Consider the following 21,084-nt stretch of genomic DNA (forward strand, 5'->3'; position numbering starts at 1 on the left):
CAGATGAGATTCCTCAGGGTTTAAATTCCCTGTAGACTTTGCTTCCTGCGTGCTCCCACTCTCAGCTGATCCTGGTCCAGTGTGGGAAAACTCTGTACCCAATCACATGTGTTCATGTGTTTACAACTGTCCAGCTTTGAGTAGCTCTTTGCAGCAATATTGTGATCATCTTCTGCTTTATTGTCCCATAATTCTTTTATTTGTTTTGTTGCTACCTATGTCAGCTGAGAGCAATTTTTGTCTGCTTTCAAGCTGAATTTCACATGAAAAACCCCCTTACAGTCTGTAAAAAGTCTCAGCGTGAAATCAGCCTGATAAAGCAGGATCTCCAATGCACAATTGTGGCAGAGAGAATTGCCTTTTAAGGACCTGATTGCTGAAGATTAGCCAGTTTGGATGTGTCGTGGCGTAGGGGCGTCACATTTCACTGGGAGAATAGTCGGGGCAATGGGGGTAAAGTCTGACAAATGTCACCATTGTGGGTTTTTGTTAAGATTTGCTCGTCTGAACAGAACAGACCTGAGATCTGGATGTAAACACTGTCAGCCTAAACATACACACTCTTACTGAGGGGCACTGAGTGGACAAGTACCTGGACAGTCCTTTGTGTGTCCTCCTCATGTGTGGGTGTGCGTATTGATTAACTGCGGTGATATGTAGGCATACCAGACCACACATAGAGCCGGCGCTCCTTCAGTGTTATCACCTGAATCACTGACGCTAAAACACACAAGCACAAACACACACATATCACACACACACAGACAAACTTTGGCACCAACAGGACACCGTACATGTAAGCCCCACAATGCTGCAGCTAACTGGAGTAGAGTTACCAAAGCCGTATACTTTAAAGACGTCACTTGAAATGATGAAGCCACCTGAGTTCAAGATATTTCTCTCATAGTTCATGTTTTGTTGGGCTGAACTCTGAAGAAGGAGGGGAGGAAGAACAAGAAAAACACACACGCACACAAAGGCCCGGACCAAATTGTTTCCTGTGTGGAAGCAGCTGTTCTGCAGCCTGTGCATCTGTTCTTTGTCTAATAAACCAACCTGAACCTGCAGCTCCTTCCTTCACCCAATCCCACCATTTTCTCGCTCTTCTTTACTTCTTCTTTCTTATTTTTTATGTAACAGATAAAACTTAGACACACTCCAGACTCTCCCGAGTTTGTTTTTTATTCTGTGTTTTCTTTCTCTAATGTGTGAATAATAAGAAATCAGTATCACCGCTGGTTTGTTGGACACCTGCGAGATTAGAATACACCAGTTTCTGTGATTTTCTGGCGAAACTAAACAGTCTGAGGTCCTGCCAGCGTGCTCAAGAGGCTGCGGTTTTCATTACAGCTGCAAAGTGTCTAGTGCTCATCCGGAGAGACGATAATAACAGCGTCTCATTCTTGGAGCGCTCAAAAGTTCTGATGCGCATGAAACTTTCCTGATTGAATCATCATTTGGTAAAAGATTTACTGAAACAGGAAGTCTTTAACACCACGACCTTGAGGCAGGTATGAGCTACTGTTGGTCGTTACTGTCTTACAGGATTACCAAACTTGATTGCTTTTAATCAATGACTATCATGTGATGCACCTGAAGGGGTGAAACCACGAGGATTCTGCAGACTGATTCAACATGGTGGTTACACTGAGATGAATCAGGGGGCTGATTCAGTTTCACACTTCAGTGTGAATGTGACCTCGGGGAAGAAGAAGCCCCAGTTTTCAGCTGTAGCCTCGGTAACCTTTTCTCTCTAATCCAGTGATTTGATTGTGGAGCAGGGAGGGTACTCTGGGTGTCTGAAGCAACAGAGGCCCTCTGGCTTGCTAACGTATTTATTTGGGGAGGTCGCATTTAGTTTCTGTTTGATCAGACCTTTGCAGGGTTTTTCTTTTTTACTAATCAGGCTTGGATTTCATGGTTGCAGATTATTTCTGCTACAATAGTGACAGAAATAATCTGGTCAATACTAATAAACTGCATGTGATGTATGTCTCAATCGGTACACTTTGCTGAGATTCACAGCACCACCTACTGGACTGGATCAGTTTAAGTTCTCCTCCCTTACCTTGGTGTGTATGTTAGCTGAACCAAGATCAGTTGAAACTGACAGGAATGCAGCAGAGTTTGCAATTAGTGTAAAAGAAGAAGAACACCATAAGTAATTGGCTGATTTTATTTTATTTTATGTTGGTCACAGTGAAAATAGTAATCCAGAAGAACTATATTCTGTTTTAATGAAGCTTTTAGTCATGCATTGCAATGATCCATTTCTTCCCATCATCTCTCAATTATTGGTTGCAATCCTCCTGATCTTCATGGTGACAGATTTGATGGTGTAGGGGACTCCGTTGTGTCTCCAGGTGTCCCACACGATGTGCGTCCTCTGCCCCTGGTTTCGCTCTGTGTCTTCGGGAGAGCCGTTGAGATTTGCCAGACCGCACTGATTGAACCACCACCCCGTGTGGTTGTGGTGAATGCTGCAGCTCTCCACCGTGCAATTGCCAATGGAGCAGAAAGGGTTGCAGCCATCATTGTCGACATCTGAGGCACTGAACGGTGCCGTGTCCTGGTTCTGTTCCTGGTTGTAGCCTCGTAACGCATCACCTGCACCAGAGCACGCAGAAATCCATGCAGACATGCAGGAGACACAAAATAACCAAGTGGACCGGTCGCCGGTGTTTTAATTTGCACTTTAGCAATTTTTAAAAAATAACATTTGTTTTGTGAAGTTTAACTTATTAAGCCATACCTGCGCTACCTGCATATCTGCCCAGGTGTATGCTGAAGAACTGCGTTTCACTGTCAAGGCGGAAGTCATCATATGATGCATAAGAGGTGACATCGTCATGGGAGACTAGAGCAATGTGAAGCTGGAATCGAGTATCCTTCTGGTTTACTATGTGAAACACCTTCCTCAGGCCCAACCAGTGTTCTCCTAAACACAAGACGAGAGATTTAGTGGTGAAGTGAAAGGTATAGTTCTCAACATGTGTAGACTGATAAAAATGAGACGGTGTGACAACTTTTAGGGAATGCTATGATACCTCACTAGGAGATGGCTAGCTAACCTTAGTATAAATACTGGGAACAGAATCAAAATGCTAGCCTGCCATCCATACACCCATAGTCCTATATATACAGCAGCAGCCTATTAAAACTTATCCTCTTCATGCTTTGCTAACATTTCCTCTGTGCTAGTTGTTATGCTAGCACAACTTTATGTGCTGCTCAAGCAAAAACCATTGATAAAAAATGAAAGTTCCTCCTAGACTGCAGTTCCTCCAATGGCTGCTTTAGACTGGATCAACAAGAAAGTCGATTCCAAAAGTAAAATACTCTGTAACGCACACCTTTAGACTGTATTAAGCCTTAAAGTGATGGATAATTATGGTTGTTGTGGCAAATGAATTCACTCACAATGGAAACCTACGAATCCCACAACCTCAGGTCCAGCAGATAGTGAACATTATGTTGGTCAGTGGTTCCCAAAACATTCTTTAACTGATACTATAAAGTATATTTTGAGCATCTAGCTTACCACCATCTAATGTTATTTTAACAGTTCAACCTCAAAGAGGATCTCTTTGATAATGTACAACCTGCAAGGTGTCCAAAGCCATCGACATAGCCATCCCAGGATCTTTTGAAGTCAGTTAAACCGTCACTCCTCCTCTGCATCACCGTCCATCCGCCTCCCATATAGTCCATCTCACAGAAAACCTGCAGGACAAGCTTTGCTTTGAGTGTCGGCCACAGAGTGAATAAATCACTGAAGGAGTGAATGAATGAATTATATACATGTACCTCAAATGAAGAGTCAGTGTTCTCTGGGTGGACTATGTAAATGCCACTGGGGATCTTGGGGACGACTGACATGAGGTTGTCCTTGATGTCGCTGCAGTCTCGTCCTAATCAATGCAACAAACACTCTGTTTGGTCACCAGGAGAGCAATTTAATCAAATTTATGGTGAAGCAACTTTTTTGATTTATAGCCACTAATGACTTGAAGGAATGTGCACTTCATGTAATAATTAGTCACTGAGCTTAATATAAATGGCATCAATTTATTCTCCGCCTTCGCCGCACAATCATTATATATTTGTCAGAGCTATTTTTCTCTCTGTTTTTCTCCGTCAGAGCTGTTTAGTTACTCAAATGAGGCACAAACTATTGAGTTATGATAGACTGTACAAGTTAGTGGTGCAGTTCAGCATCTAGTGGAAAATATGTACCTCCAAATTTGCTGATTTTGAAGATTTCTGATGTACTAAAGGTTTAAATACCTTCTGGTGTGGCTTCGTGGGTCAGAAAAAAAAACTTTTACAAACCTCAGATTTTGAAAAAATGCTGTTCTGTTGATTCTATTTAAACCTTTTTCTAAAACTGATATACTGGTGATTTCATTTTTAAATAATGGACAAAATTATGCACCAGGTTTAAAGATATCCTCAAAGGGAGGCCATAGTGTTTATATCCACATTATCTTTTATTTATATGCTGTTATAAACATAGATCACATTAAACTCAGCTCTTGGCTCTATATGATGTTTAAACAGAGGATGTCATTAATATGGTGATCTCTGGTTTGAACCTACTGTTTAAACCTTATATTTGTAAGGGGTAGCCTATTAGAAGAAAAACAGGAAGGGGAAGGAGCTTCCGTAGCTTCTTAAATAATGATTCACAACTTAAATCACCAAAGGTACAGTACTTTTCATAATTCACCATGTCACTGGGTGTTACTAGTTAGCGTTTATGTCTTTCAAGCTCTATAATCACAATCGTATGTGTTTGTGTGTGTGTTACCATGAGATTGTACAGGTTTCATGGAGTACATCTCAGTGTTGCTTCTCTGAACTTCCAAGCTGAGCGTTTGCACTTTGGTCATCAACTCTGTGACCTGGAAATATGACATCACTGTAAATACATTCAGCCAGTCTGACGATCACAAACACTTAACAGATGCTTAACAGATGTTTAACCTGACTGCTTAGGATGTCCAGAGCTCTCTGTTGCGCCTCCATCACATCCCTCATCAGTTTTCTGTTGCTGCGTCCAAATGCAAGCAAAGACTGCTGCAGCTGACCTGAACACACACACAAAAGCACACACACTGAACAACACATGAAGGTAATGGGGCTAACAATAGCACAACAAATCAGAAAAGGCTTTACCACAAATGGATTGTTTCTCATCTCGCAGGAGCTTGACAGTGATGTCACACGGGATGGTGCATGAGTCCTGACCTTTGACTTCACCAAGAGGTCTCTGATCTTTGACAGGAACATCAGCGAAATCTCGATTGTCTAATTCCGATTGGTTTATATTACCTCTGTTCTCTTTGTCCTGGAAATCAGGAGAAAAGGACAATGAGAGAGTTCAATCTATAAGTCAGCACTTATGTGTAACTAGCCTGGAAAGTATGACTCCTGTGGCTCATTAGAGACTGAATAATGTCAACGTTGTGTTTGTTTTCTGCCTTTTATATATCACATGGTTTCTTATTTCAAACGTACTACAGAAAATGTAGTTTGTAGTCTACTTCCTGACTCAAGGGATATTCTTCAGTCCCCTGAGTCAGGAAGTAGACACTCTGTTAGTGTTTTAACCTGATTAGCTGTTGTGTTTTAACTTCTCCACCACCAACCGAAGGAAAAAAAGACTTTCATCGTGGGATCAGCAGTGCTGTAGGTCAAATATCGCACTTGGCTGAGAGTAACTCCAATAAACCGAAAAAAGATTTGTAACCGACAGTAAAATATGGCTTTTGAGGTATTTCACTTTATCGGTCCACTACAGCATATTTTGGATGGAAATTGTGCACAGTCCTTTGAAACCAAGTAGGTTTCACGTGACTGAACCTACTTGGAAAGATTGCTCAGCTCTAATAAGGAGTTAAACTCCACCTAAGAAAACATTTTGGAAACGTGCTGCTTACACATTATTGCATCAGCAAAATAAATTAAAAAAATCTACTTACAATATGTGGATATATATGCATAACAGATACTTTTACCTGTATATTTTGTTAAAAAATACTTATTTTCTTTCATTTAAAACACAAACTCATAACATGATCATTTTAAAGATGATATAACTAATTAAAAAAATCAAGAATTTGTGGCTAACCTCTAAATCTCTGTGATTATATGGGCATTTCTTGAAGCACTTTAACACCTTTAAATGAGCTCCCTCACAAGTCATAATTTATAGCTTCCTGCTGTAACTCCTGATGGAGGAGTGATATTGATCAATAAGACAGATGACAAGTTAAAAACATTCATAGCATGCAGTGTGGTACATACTGCGTAGGAAAGAAGTGAAGGCAAAAGCAGCAGGAGGACAGCTGCTGTCCACATCATCTCAGTCTTTTCTGACTGTGATTATTTCCACCAGGAGCTGAAGGAGCTGAATTCGGTCCGCCAGCAGACACGCCTTCATATGTGCTTATTTTTCCACAAATTCTTTCCTTTTCTAATCGTCTTCTCTGCTCATCTACGAAGTATTTCTGCATCTTCCTTTCAGTTTTTAAACTACTTTTTTTTTCCCACACTTCCTGTCCAACTGCTCTTTCTCCACCTCCATCAGTCACTCCTACTTTCTCTTGTTACATTCCCATGACAGCATACCCTTTAAAAGAGGAGGTCACATTTGTTGATAAAACTCTGGCAAGTAGCTGAATCTGCTGATTCAGAGCCATTACCTTCCCCCTCAGTGTGTCTATTACTGAGCATTGTTGTTTTACAGGTTATATCCTGCCATCAGCATGAGAAACAGATGTGGAAAAGGGAAATGGGCAGCTTGTTTTAATGTAGGAACCTTCTCCCTCTGCTTGTGTCTCTGCGTGGGAGCTACAGCTAAAGGTAGGGAGGAGTGAAGGCAGGGTGTCTTTGCTGCTCATATTTCCCCCCCAGTTACTCTGTTTGAAAACAGTCTCCCCCTCCTTGACAGTCAGAACAATTACTTCAGTTAACTTGGCACTGAAGCAGTAAAGAAAGCGTTCCACTCAGACTCCAGCCTGTCACTTCCCTGGAAAACTGTCCTGCAACTGCCAAACTGAAGATTTGCTGCTGTTCTTAACCTGTGTGAGTTTGCAGCCATGGTCAGTGACAGGAATGTGAAAAAGCCACATGCTGCAGCCTCTGGGCCCCCACATCTGTCCCACGTTACATGCTCTTGTAAAACAGTCTGTACAAGTAAATGAGAGCTGAGATAATGAGTATATTTAGACATGACTGCGTGATTAATCAAGCAATTAATCAAACATACGGTACATTAAAATCTGTTTGTGTTACCAGGGAGGATTGATACTCTCCTATTCCAGCACAGTAAATGTGACAGAGCTGGGAGAGAGTTAGCCTAACATAAAAGAGTAAGTACGGATCTGGCCTGGGTAAAGCCTGAATATTAGCCATCCATTCATTCTCTTCTGCACATCCTTATCAGGGTCGCAATTGGGCTGGAGCCCATTCCAGCTCCTGAATATTATAAGTTGGCCAATTCTATCATTTAAAAATTCTCTGGTAAGCTGTGGTAAGCCTTGGTGTTCCCCTGGACAAGCTGGAGGAAGTGGCTGGGGAGAGGGAGGGGCTAGGCTTCTCTGCGTAGGCTGCCCCCACGACCAGGACCCAGATAAGCGGAACAAGATGGATGGATGGATGGATGGTAAGCTGGGGTGTTTAAGCATGCTCTGTTGGTACTAAAGAAAATATCACCACCAGCACCAACCTGAATGGTTGATACAAGGTCAGCTGGAACTAAGCTTTCAGGCTATTTTTTGCCAATTTTTTTTACTGCAAACACCTGAGAGTGCCTACTGTCAGAGAGTCCACTGGATACCCGCATCCATCCTCTTGGAGGCTATCCACCCCCAACACGTACTGCTCACACTTTCGACCTCAGACTGGAGGTATAGAAGTGTGAAATGGAGGATCTCCAGACTGAAGAACTCTTTCTTCCCTGCTGCCATTAGACTCAAACACTTGACAAGAGTTCATAACCTACTGCATTTCATACATGCTGATTTATAGTTGTGAGTTTTTTTATTGTCTTTAAATTATTATCTATTCCATCCATCCATTCGCTTCCGTTTGTCCTTTTCAGGGTTGCGGGGGGCGCTGGAGCTTATCCCAGCTGTCATAGGGCGAGAGGCAGGGTACACCCTGGACAGGTCGCCAGTCTGTCACAGGGCTAACACACAGGGACAACCATTCACACTCACATTCACATCTATGGGCAATTTGGATTAATCAATTAACCTATCCCTACCAACTGCATGTCTTTTGGATGGTGGGAGGAAGCAGAGTACCCGGAGGGAAACCACGCAAACACTGAGAGAACATGCAAACTCCAGAAAGACCCCGGCCTGAGTGCTAACCACCATGCTGCCCATTATCATCTATTTTACATGTGAATTTATTTCTGTTTGGCATCTATTGTGGACAGCAAAGGAAGAATTTTATATTACAGGAGAATATGTTTCTTTACTGTGCTTACGACAATAACACATAGTTGCGATGTCACAGCAGAAATCAAGACTCATCAGAGCAGTCACTGTTTTCCATTCTTCTACTGTCCAATTCTGGTGAGCAAATTGTAGCCTCAGTTTCTGTTTTTTGCTGACAGGAGTGGCTCTGGTGTGGTCTTCTCCTGCTGTCGCCCATCTGCTTGAAGATTCAAAGTGTTGTACATTCAGAGATGTTCTTCTGCATACATTGGTTGTAATGGATGAGGTGCTGCAACTGAGACCCGCCGTTTGTCTTTTCTGGTCGGCGAGTGGAGAATCGCACAGGCTGGTCTGCAAAGAGAGCTTTAGGATGCTTCCTCCCACTGTCCACTGCATCGTCCATCCGTAGGGCTGGCTCAACCCATGGCTGCCACACCACTAAGATGTTTTCAGAAATATGCAAGAATGCAACAATCATGTTTTACAGTCCTGTGGTCTCAGCCTCAGATACTTATTAAATCACACAAAGCTCATGTAGAAACAGACAAACGAGCAAAATATGTTCTCCTTAATTTCTGTCAACCACACGTTTCCAGCTATCATGGTTGCTAGGCAACCTGGGCAGCGCGACGGAGGCTAGACCGTCCCATTTCACAAGCCTCGCACTTCCGGCCTTAGCGGTCTTTGAGTACGCGGCCCTTGAGGACCATTGAAGCTGCGTACTTTAAGGCTGCAGACCCTGAATTGGGATACAGCCATAAAAACCATGAAAAAATATTGCCGTAATATGAAGCGATAGACTTTTTCATATCGTCATCCATATGTGTCGTTATATCGAACAGCCCTATTTTGAACTCTCCTCGTCCTTTGAGTGCGCAGTCGCCTTTGTTATATAGCAAGGTATTTAAAATGAATAAATAAATATCCCGTTCATTTCAATACGCATGATCTGAGCATGCGCGGAATGACACGGAGCTATTCTTTGATCCTTTGATCTTCTCAAAGGGGAGACTGTGACGTGACGGTCGACCGCACGTCACAGTCTCCCGTGACGGTTGACGTCATCATCTCTGCCACATGAGTCTATAAATAGAGGTGCTTTAACACAGTTTACCTTGGTGCGTCTTCAGTAACAGCGAGTTGTTTTTGCAAAGCAGGAGTCTTTGACAAAGGTAATACCTTTACATTTAAATAATTCAGGGAACATTCTTTTTCTTTTGACACTTGTCCCTGCAGCAGTTCCAAAGTGAGTCAATGGAGAGAATAGCTCGGCGTTTAGAGTTGCTCATAGAGCAAAATAGAATGATTAATGCTAGGATGGGCAACATGGAATGGCAGTTGAGTGTACTAAAGGAAGAGAATGCGATTGTGAGGTGTGAGAAAGCACCACAGAGTGCCTTTGCCAACTTCGCAAGTAACTTAGGTCTAGGTCTAGGTCTAGGTCTTGCCATAACGGGCGGTATTTTGGGTGCAGTTTGCCTGTCCACCTTGATTGGTTAATTATAACATAATAACTATACTGTGCTCTCATTTATGTTCAGTTTTATTTTGCCCTCACCTCCCAACCAGTCATGACAGAAGACTGCCCCACACTGAGCCTGGTTCTGTCACAGGTTTCTTCCTGTTAAAAGGGAGTTTTTCCTGTCCACCGTTGCTCATAGGGAATCACTTGATTGTTGGGATTGAATTTTTGGATTGAATTTAATTGCTTTAAACTGAAAATCAAAAATTCAAGTGAGGGGTTGACCAGGGCTCGTTAGGTGGGTTGTTTTTTTTTTTATTTGTAATTTGATAATTAAAATAAAGAAAATTATATTTAAAAATATATATTAATTGCTCTGTGTGTTTACTTCAATGAAGACGTGTATTTTTTGTGATAGAAAAATATAAATTGTCCAAAATATTTGAGAGTTTTTAAATTAGCACTGCATGAGTTTAACTGTGGCACAGACAGCTGTCAATCCTGGTGAGTGAGAGTTCAACGTCCAAACTGAACCCAGTGTGTTACTCGCAGAATCACAGATTTACTCACATTTACTGATTGTTCTGTAGGGTCTTTACAATTTTCAGCCCCTTCAGGTGACTGTTGCAATATGCAAGCAGGAGATGGTGGATGCTATATTACTACTAGTACAATACTTTTAACTCTGTAGCAGACAACAGTTTGATAAAATGCTATGAAAAAAAAAAAGAAACCAAAAGATTAGATTCTATAAGTTTCAAAAAGATTTAATTTATATATTTTATATAATAAAGTAAATGTACGAATGACCGGCAATAATTCAGTCACTGAAATTACGATTGTCTGGATACGATTGTCTCTGATAAGCCTGAGGTACAAAGCATCGCAGCGACTACAACCATTATCATCTGCCGGGTGACAGTCATAGCACAGAGATGAAGCACTTTTGAAATATGGGGAAAGCCAAAAATTGCGCTTCCTCCACTTCCGTAACATTGATTCATTAATGTTGAATTCTCTCGCAGCTGTTCTATTCCCATATTGTTGCAGTATATTAATAACTAACCTTGTATTGTGTATTGTGGATGAATAATCTCAGTTGTTCTCCTGACTGAAGTTTAGCCCGTGTATAGCATCCCGCTATGCGATTGCATTTGTCCCTGACCACCAGAATCCCTCACGTTAACATTTATCGAGTGGAAAAAAAGTTGGCGTTTATCCTCCAGCTTCAATTGAGAAAATTAAAGGATTTTAAGTGTGCCTTATAGTGTGGAAAATACGTTATAGAGAAGAAAAGAATATATCGCGATATATATCGTTACCGCACATGCTTCAAATTATATCGCCATATGAATTTTAGGCCATATCGCCCAGCCCTATTTATAAGTTACACTTGCAGCTTATCACACATTTGATTTCCATGTGTGACAACTGCAAGTGTCCAGAGTGAGGACAGACTCAGGGACCCACTGCTGCACATCATCTGTGAGGCTTTGCACCCCTGATGATCCACTAGGACAAACTCAGCAGTGTGTGAGGAAGAGGAGGAGGAAGAGCCAGCAGCAGCTGACAGATGGAGAGAATAGACAGACTGTTCCCTGTTTGTGAAGGACTGCTAGAAAAGTTTAAAATAACTAATTGTCTGTCCTGAATCAGTCTTATTAGGTAATGTTCAAATCATTTTATCATTCCAGTGTTTTCAGTGTGGGAGAAAGTACTCAGGGCATTCAGGTTACACACTATGAAAGGCAGCAACAAGTTTAATATTCAGAAACCTAAAGTATGTATCAGCAGCAGAATGGACCTAAAAATAAATGTTTGTTTCAGTTCTATGAAGCTTTGAGTATTTTGGATTAGTAGCACTGCTGTGTTTGTTGCATCATATTGCTGTAATTGTTCATATGCTTTATATATTCTGAGGTAAGTTGATCTATAGTGTTACATAAGGATGTTATGTGTTTGTATACTTTCTGCCCAGTTTGACCCATTTAGCAGAAGTCAGCCTGTTTAAGGCTCTGATATCTATTCTGTATGACTTAAAGCAGTTATGACATGGTCTGATTTTCTCACCCAATAAAGGATTATTTAATATATCAGTCTACTCTTCATTCTATCAGACACAGTTATCACAGCTTGTACATTTTCTTTTTATACATATATGTAAGCATTGAGCCAAATTTAGTAATGCCAACATATTGAAGGAACAATATTTGTCTCTTATATATAATACATCTATATATACACTGTCAAAGATACTTGTCTTTGAGTGAAGATTTAAGGTGACAGGAAATATAAATAACTGAAACTTGAATCTTTACTGAAGCTCAGTATTTGACACAGAGTTCACTCACATGGATTTCACTCACATGTGCTGTACCAGTGTACCTGCACATGTGATGTGACAATAAGTGATTTGATTTGAGAATTCAAACTCACTGCTGTAATAACTTATAATGATTAATATAATAACTAGAATATTGGCCACATATATTTACACTGACTTTAGTCTCATGAACAACATTAACTAATTGTTCAGGGCCCTAGAGTGCGACCAATTTGGTCGCAAATGCGACCAAATTTTTCAGTGGTGCGGCTAAAAATAAATATTTGGTCGCACCTGTGCGACCAACTGTTCCGGTAACAAAAAAAAATCTCTGCAACTCTCCGTGTGGTCAACAACAGACACACATTATGCCCCTATCGTGGACTAAACCAATCAGAGATAGTCAGGGGCGGGACCTCTCTGATTGGCCGTGGTCCAGTTGAAAGTGCAGGTGGAAGAGAGAGGTGAGTAGCTTGAATAAAGCGATATCAATTCATTAACTGATTCCACACAAAGACATAAACACAGAGCGGACCCGACACATCAGAATCAGCCTCGTCTTTCTCGGCTTTCTCACCCGACGGCCCGAACACGGACACGCTGTCGGAGCTTAGCGATACTTCGGGTCTGCGCTGTGTTTACGTCTTTTTGCGCTGATTCTGAGCTGCAGGTTTTGTTTCTCTCCAACCAAAATTCGCCAAGCCAGCAGCAAAAGAAGCAACAAACTGCGCTTCACATTTGATCAATGTCGTCATGAATTCCCTCTGACTTTTGCTGTTTTGCTTCCACCACGATAAAAATCACACTTCCTGCACAGCTCTCTCTCTCTCTGTACTTCAGGAACAGTTTCCCGTCTCAAATCTGTTTTCTGCATTATTCATTCGCTTATTACCCACCAGTCTACCGTTGTTTACAGCGCTTTTTCTTTTTTCACTTAAATGACCTCGGACAAGAAAGCCTAATTTCTGCTGTTCAATACTGAAGAAATTTAAATTTCTTAAAATTATGCAAAATTGCAGAATATTGCAGAATATTTTTAAGGTTATCTGCTATAAAAAGCCAGACCAGGAAAATCTCCTTCATGTTTTTCTGTGTTTTATTCTCAGTTACTTTCACACAAAGGCATCTGCTGTGATTTTCACAATTCTGATGAAGTCTCATGTGTATCAGTACTGATAAATGATCAGAATTATAATATTTCTGACTGTCTGAGGCTACATTGAATCAAAACAGGACTTTGAGAACCGGAATTGAATGGATTATAGAAATCAGTGATGATATCCAGCCCTAGTGAGCAGCCTAGGCCTGAGAGAAGTGGATGTAGCTGTGGGTAATAAGAAAAGATGAAAAGAACTATTGATAACTTTTTTGTTAAGTTAAGGCCTGATCTGTCTGAAATTCATAGCCAGTGCTCTGACACGGTGCCATCAATATTTGAATGCTGAAAAAGCACAGTGTATCCAGAAAACACATTATATGCTGCAATAAATGCACTGCCCAAGTGTCCCCTCTCCCCACGGCCTTTCAGCAGCAGACAGCAGCAAACAGGTCGTCAGAGGAGGCCAAGATGATGATTAAGTTTAACATTTTCTACAATATTGACAAAGCACTTTAAGCACAAGTTTGTTAGTTAATAATTTAGAAATGAATATTGTCTGTATGGACTTCCCCCCCAAAGAAAGTGCACATGTAAAAGTGCGGTGTTAAGCGATGCGGTTGAAAAATTTGAGTGCGCCTAACTTTTGTGCCGGTACGCCTAAATTTTTAAAGTTAGGCGTACCGGTGCGCCCGTGTCAAAAAGTTAGAGCCCTGTTGTTATTTACTAGCTAATCTTATATAACTGTTCTATGGGGCGCCGTTTGTAAAGTGAAACATGCTGAAATTAACGGCAACATTTTTCCACATTTAGCTCAAAACCTTACAAAAACATGTTTTTTCGAGTAATTTTTTACAACATTTAGTAAAATATTTGTAACTTTTCATCAAATGTTAAATATTAAATCTAAATGTTAAATGTTAAATCTAAATATTATATTTAAATCTAAATGTTAAATGTTAAATCTAAATGTTAAATATTAAATCTAAATATTATATTTAAATCTAAATGTTAAATGTTAAATCTAAATGTTAAATATATTAAATCTAAATGTTAATGTTAAATCTAATGTTAAATATTAAATCTAAATATATATTAAATCTAAATGTTAAATGTTAAATCTAAATGTTAAATATAAATGTTAAATGTTAAATCTAAATATTATATTTAAATCTAAATGTTAAATGTTAAATCTAAATGTTAAATATTAAATCTAAATATTATATTTAAATCTAAATGTTAAATGTTAAATCTAAATGTTAAATATTAAATCTAAATATTATATTTAAATCTAAATGTTAAATGTTAAATCTAAATCTAAATGTTAAATCTAAATGCTAAATGTTAAATGTTAAATCTAAATGTTTAGGCTAATATGCAAATTTATTGCACGGATCAACGGAAATACCAAAATAAAAGCTTCCCGAAAACCTCCGGTGCAAAATTGTGTCTGTTCTCCTCCTCACTTCTCCCCGCCATGTGCTGCTTCACTTCTTGCCTACGAGCATGTCCAGCGATTTTGCTGGACATGTGCTGCAGCGATTGTGAAGTGGAGACTGCAGCTGCTAAGAGTGCACTACTGCTGAACCTTTGGATGGCCGACAAAACGGATCTTCCGATGTTTTCAGCTAAATCGCCGGACGTGCTTTCTCATGGTCCGTGCCGGGTTATGGCTGAATTCCAGTGGAATGATGTCCCGCCATAATAGACGTTCCAGCCATGTGTTGCAGCCCTAAACCTAACCTTATCCCTAACTATAACCTTATTCCTAACCTTTACTAGCAGTTAAATGACGTAAAATAGTGTTTTCCAAAGCGATTTTTAGAAAATGAACGAACATGTGTAGATTGAGTCCAAACGGTTCTCATGAGCTCTCCTTTTACCTATGCCGTAATTTAGGAACGTGTTGGGTACCCGAAAGCATAAAATGTTGACAATTTGTCACCTAGCGAAAATTATTACGCTTTGGGAGTGAGAACGTGTCTGACCACTACCGGCACACTTTTGCACTGGAGGTTTTCGGAAAGCTTTTATTTTGGTATTTCCGCTGATCCGTGCAATAAATTTGCATGTTAGCCTAAACATTTAGATTTAACATTTAACATTTAGATTTAGATTTAAATATAATATTTAGATTTAACATTTAACATTTAGATTGAATATTTAACATTTAGATTTAACATTTAAAATTCTGTTTTAAATATGAAAAGTTACAAATATTTTACTAAATGTTGTAAAAAATGACTTGTTTTGAGCTAAATGTGGAAAAGTGTTGCCGTTAATTTTAGCATATTTCACTTTACAAACGGCGCCCCATACTGTTCAGTACAGAAATGAAGCCCAACAATCATGTTTTACAGTCCCGTGGTCTGAGTTTCTGTTGCCTTCCCATCTTCTCCCCGACACAGTCGGGCCATCTTCCTTTGACTTCTGACGTCAACAAGACAATTTCACTCAGAGAACTGCCCGTACAGATGGCCGTGTGGAAAATTTTCAGTTGATCAGCAGTTTCTGAAGTAGGGGAGACCGGGGATAGTTGTAACGTGGGTCAGTTGTAACACTTCCAATTTCTCCAATCAGGGCTAAGTTTCAAATGATGTGACTCATCCTGTGCATGCCCAATTCAGTTCTGCTATCACATGTGAAAAATCAGCACATTTTGTCAAACACAGACAATTTAACACGAAAAAAAGTAATTTGTATGCCAAAAAGTAAGTTTTTCTACTTTATTTCAATTTGTAATAGCATTATCTGCTTTGCAGTTAAACTCATCAAACTTAAATTATGTTATTTGTATGTCTATGGGGATATATTCTGTGTAGGTCTTTAGAGCTAGTGTTTTAGCCGTTGGCTGTAATGTTAGCTAGTTCATGGCTATAGGAGTCTGGGTCAGTTGTAACAGCATCAGTCTGGGTTAGTTGTAACAATAATGCAGATGTTACAACTTACCACACTATTACTTTAACTTATATTAAACAAGTTGGGGCAACGACATCAGCAGAGAGAGGTTCACTGGTCGCTTTTGTATATGCGGTTAATGCCATTGGCAACACAATTCCTCCACTGTTTGTGTTCCCACACATACATTATGCAGACCACTGTGTCAGAGATGGACCAGTAGGAAGTATTGGTAGTGGAAATAAATCAGGATGGGTGCAAGAAACAGATTTCCTCATCTTTCTGAAGCACTTTACAAACCACACCAAGGTAAGCCATGAAAAAAAGTAAAATGGAATTGCGATGCTGGTGAACAACTACATTTTTTCAGCTTCATTGTTATGTTTAAAATTGGTGCAAGAGTTGTAGGTTATAATGCCCACTGAGCCAATGAGGCCAAACTCAAGAAAGACCAACCAAAATTAATGAAATATTCAGTTGCAGAAAATTCCATAATTTGTCTTTTTTGGGGGGGTTGGAATATGTTCAAAAGCTAGATTTCTGCATTCTGTCACACACACACATAGCTACATAAATGGATGTAAGTGCATTCATGTGTTGAATAAACAAAGATTACATGTTAATATTTTGTCAGTACCCTTATTTCATTGTGTTACATTTCACCCCAGGATATGTTACAACTAACCCAGACTATGGGGTTAATTGTAACATTTCACTCTTTGTGTTTGAGACCATACCATGCAATGGGTAATTGTGCTGCAGAGAAAATAGCTGCACTATTTAATAGCCGACACATGTAAATACTTTGCATTACATTTTGAATCCACTACCTTAAATGAGCTCCAATTTACAGACAGAAATGTCAAAAATGTTACAACTATCCCCGGTCTCCCCTACTCGGACCATCACCACCAACAACCATGCCACATTTAAAGTCACTTAAATCATTTTTCTTCCTCACAATAAAACTCAGTTTGAACTTCTTCAAGTGGTCTTGACAGCGTCAAAATACCTAAATGCACTGAGTTGATCACGAGTAGGGGAGAGCGGGGTAAGTTGTCACACTTTTCACACTGACTAACTTTTACTGAGCACCATACATCACAACGTAATAAATGTTTCACCAAATGAAAGAAGGAAGTCTCGGGCACATATGATGTATTCATTACATTTTCATATCTTATCTCATTACGGAGTTGTAGACTGTTGAATGGAGAATGTGCACTTGTGACAATTTGCCCCATCGGCAGGTAAGTTGTCACACTAGATTATCTTAAAATAAGAACACAAATACTTAATTGTGATCATTGATTTTAATTGTTAAATTCAAACCAAAACTGGAAATTTGAACAATTATGCCAAGAGAATTTGGAAAAAAAACAATTATTTCAATCCAATACACATTTTAATCAAAACATTAAGTAGAAAGAAAACTTTAGTTTGAACTTTAAACTCAAATGTTCTCTGGCTTGCACATAAATCCATCATAACTGAATGGAATGCTGCAAATAACTTGCTTTACTTAACATGTTTATCCTCTGAACAAAACAGATGCCCTATTTCTGATTAATCAGACTCAACTTCAGAGTCACAATTCTGGCACACATAAATTGCCTGGCCTGAGGTGCAAGCATCATGGGCCCATTTGTTGCATTTTACGCATTTTACCCAGGTCTCTTTTGGACGACTGTTTGAAAATGGCTCCACACAGACAAGGCAGAAGCACTCTTCATCATCTGATGATGACTCTTGAATTATTTTTCTTCTTTTAGCTGCGTTGTTCTTCATAGGTCCAGATGTTTTCCCCCCTCGCGTCCCTCTCTTTTGAAACAGCTTTTTGCTAGATTCAGCCTTATTCTTTTCTTTTTCTAGTTGCTGCTTCACTGGCGTGTCGGTTAGAATTGCTGATTTGCGTCGTTTTCTTCCTTTGCTGGATGGTTTTCGGCGGCCAGCTTTTGGATATGGCTGGATGTCCTCTGGAGTTGGTAGTCCCCTGTCAGTAATTGCAGTGCTGGGTAAGGGTGAGCTCGTGATAGAGATGGTGCTGGAGCTTGGCAGTTCAGAGTTGGTGCTGGGGCCTAGCAGTGCAGAGTTGGTGCTGGGGCCTAGCAGTGCAGAGTTGGTGCTGGGGCCTGGCAGTGCAGAGGTAGTGCTGGGGCCTGGCAGTGCAGAGTTGGTGCTGGGGCCTGGCAGGGCAGGGTCCGGAATAGGGCGATCTGTGACGTAGGATGGTGCAAACTCGGCTTCCAGAAATACATTTCTGTTGTAAGGTTGAATCCCAGCCACCCTAAAACCAGCCTGAATGTTCAATGGGGTTGCAGCCAGAGGATATGCAATTGCCACAATCCCAGGAATGTCATAAATAGACATTGTCTTCCCAGGGTTGTTCCTCATCCAGGCATCACATGTGCTGTTGATGTGCCTCTTTAGTGGCCCGTAGACAGACCTGTCTAATGGTTGGAGCCGATGTGAGCAGTGGGGTGGGAATGACAGCATGATTATGCCATTTGCTTTGGCATAATTGAGTCCATCAATGGACAGATGAGACTCGTGGTTGTCCAAAAGGAGTAAACAGGGCTTCTCCTTTGAACACTTTGTATGTTCATTGAAATGTTGCAGGAATTCAACAAAGTGTGTGTCTTTCATCCATCCAGAGGAATTTGCCCCTCCTTTGCTGCCGGGTGGCCCGTTGATCAGGAAATGGTCACGGAAGTGGACACGCGGGAAAATAAAGTATGGAGGTAAACTATTCCCTATGGCTGAGACAGCACAGGCCAGTGTGACAAGGGTTCCCCTTTCAGCAGAGGTCAATGACCCTACTTGTTTGAATCCACGTCTGGCCAACACTTTGTCTGGTTTATGTACAGTGGTGACCCCAGTTTCATCAACATTCCAAATGTCTCCTGGTCCAAACTCATATTTGCATAACACTTTCTCTAAGTTGTCAAAGAAAGCATTGACATTCTCTCTGTTGAAGCTACTTGCCCTGGCAAGGCTAGTTGCTTCTGGCTTTCTCAGTGACAATGTTGTATGCCGCTTTAAAAAGCCTGTAAACCACTCTTTGCTGGCCTTTTCTTTTTCTGCCCACAAAGGCACAAACTTCAGTTCGTGTGCCACAGCAAACTGGTAGGCAAGCTTTCTGACCTCACTTGGTGACAGACCAAAATAAATGTCAGCTGACCTAGTGATATACTCAACAAGCTGCTTTTCCAAATCAGGGGAAAAAATCTTCCTTGGTGTTGTATAACCAACCATTGTTGTTGGCATGGCTGTCTGACTTTCAATTTCTTCTCTGGTAATCTTTTGACAATACCGAGTTAGAGTACGGTAGTTTATGTCAAAATCCTTTGCTGTACTTCTGATTGATTTGTTCTGCATCTTTACCTGCCTGACTGCCTTTAACATAATGTCAGGTGGTGTTCTGCCACGCTCTGTCTTTCGTTGATAATTTCGAACCATCTTACTTTCTTCCTTCCTTCCTTAATTCCTGCCTCGCCTTCCTTTCTTCAAAAACCTTATTACAAATACAAATGAATTACAATATCCCAATTTTTTTGGAGCATTTATTTGTACTGGGGCAAGTTGTCACATGTGACGACTTGCCCCAAAGTTAATGAGACAACTTGCCCCAAACTGACATTTATGCTAATTTTGGCTAAATATCAGGGTTAGCTCAACATAGCACATCAGCTGAAGTATCAAAAGACACGTTAATGTCTCCTCTATTGTGTGTAAAATAATAATTTGTAACATCTATACCTAACAAAGTTGTACTGAAGAAAATTTAAAGTGATTTATTTTTCCTTTTACGTCAAAAAAATAAAAAAAGATGTGCTCACCTCAGATTAGAGCAGTCTTGACCACATGTGAACAGGAGGTTGACTATAGAAGAAGTCACACAAAGTGGCTATTTCATTTTTGAGATAGAGCCTCTAGTGTTGGAGTTATGAACAGTGTGACAACTTACCCGTGTGACAACTTACCCCGCTCTCCCCTACACCAACTTTCTTCGTTTTTGTTGAAAGATGAAGCATTAAAAGATACTACGTTAATTTAGAAATTGTTTTATGACCCGAGACTGTTGTTTAAAAGGCTAATACTGTCTGCATCACATGTAACAAAGCAAGGCTCTTCTAAAACTTATATGGCTCATAACAGCCAAAATGTAAACATGCACTCTGTGGCTTTACTGGTTTGTGTGGCCAGACTGACTGATTATCTGGCTTGTTGCCTTTGAAAGGCCAACCAGCTGTTAGCTGTAGCATGATATTTATCCGACATGAGATGTATGAGAATAATAATTGTGTTTAACAAGCTCCAGAGGGAAATAGCTACCCTGGCTGTGTCTGTAACAAAATCCACCTAAAACCAACTGTTTTACCTCCTTTGTTCCAGCGCACGACTTCCCATAAAACGCAGCTGTTTAACATTCTGGAGGTGAACCAACGACAAAATGTGTTTCCCAGAATATTCCCTAAATAATCAAAAATAAACCAACAGCTGTCACCACATAGGTTTTATATTGCTTTCGTTTCACACTTTTTTTATTCTGGTTTCAATCTTAACCATTTTTAACGTTTTTGAATACTCTCCAAAGCCAAGTCCTGTCTTTCCAAACCAGTTTGTGTCTCTGAGAGCAATTCTTTATTTACCCGCTTTGTTTGTGGCGTGAATAGGCACCTGATAAGTTGCCTGTGCGTGACCGCTGTAGTCATGCCCGCTGATTTGGCAGAGAAACGCTGCTGATTAAAAATCGCATGTGGAGATGATTTGATCTGAGACAGCAATCAAAAGACTGGAGAAACGATCCTCGAATCTTCGCTCCTCCTTTTGTACATTCCGTCTAGTAATGAGA

The 21,084-nt window shown here is 40.3% G+C and overlaps 1 protein-coding gene across 2 annotated transcripts; it reads right to left on the reverse strand.

The window, feature by feature from the left end:
- Positions 1-2,162: 2,162 nt before the first annotated feature.
- Positions 2,163-7,130, reverse strand: angptl5 (angiopoietin-like 5). 2 transcript variants are annotated; one of them, XM_040033108.1, is made up of 8 exons: positions 6,310-7,130; positions 5,179-5,350; positions 4,987-5,090; positions 4,811-4,904; positions 3,808-3,911; positions 3,603-3,723; positions 2,762-2,938; positions 2,163-2,607 (listed from the first exon to the last, which is right to left on the reverse strand). In XM_040033108.1, the coding sequence occupies exons 1-8, from the start codon at positions 6,364-6,366 to the stop codon at positions 2,288-2,290; spliced, it is 1,149 nt and encodes a 382-aa protein (XP_039889042.1). In that variant the 5' UTR covers positions 6,367-7,130; the 3' UTR covers positions 2,163-2,287. The 2 variants fall into 2 exon arrangements, with proteins under 2 accessions (XP_039889042.1, XP_039889041.1); XM_040033107.1 differs by having other exon boundaries at positions 2,753-2,938; positions 6,310-7,122.
- Positions 7,131-21,084: the final 13,954 nt, after the last annotated feature.

The sequence above is a fragment of the Simochromis diagramma genome, unplaced genomic scaffold (assembly GCF_900408965.1).
Source record: "Simochromis diagramma unplaced genomic scaffold, fSimDia1.1 OVJJ01000216.1, whole genome shotgun sequence".
Lineage (NCBI taxonomy): Eukaryota > Metazoa > Chordata > Actinopteri > Cichliformes > Cichlidae > Simochromis > Simochromis diagramma.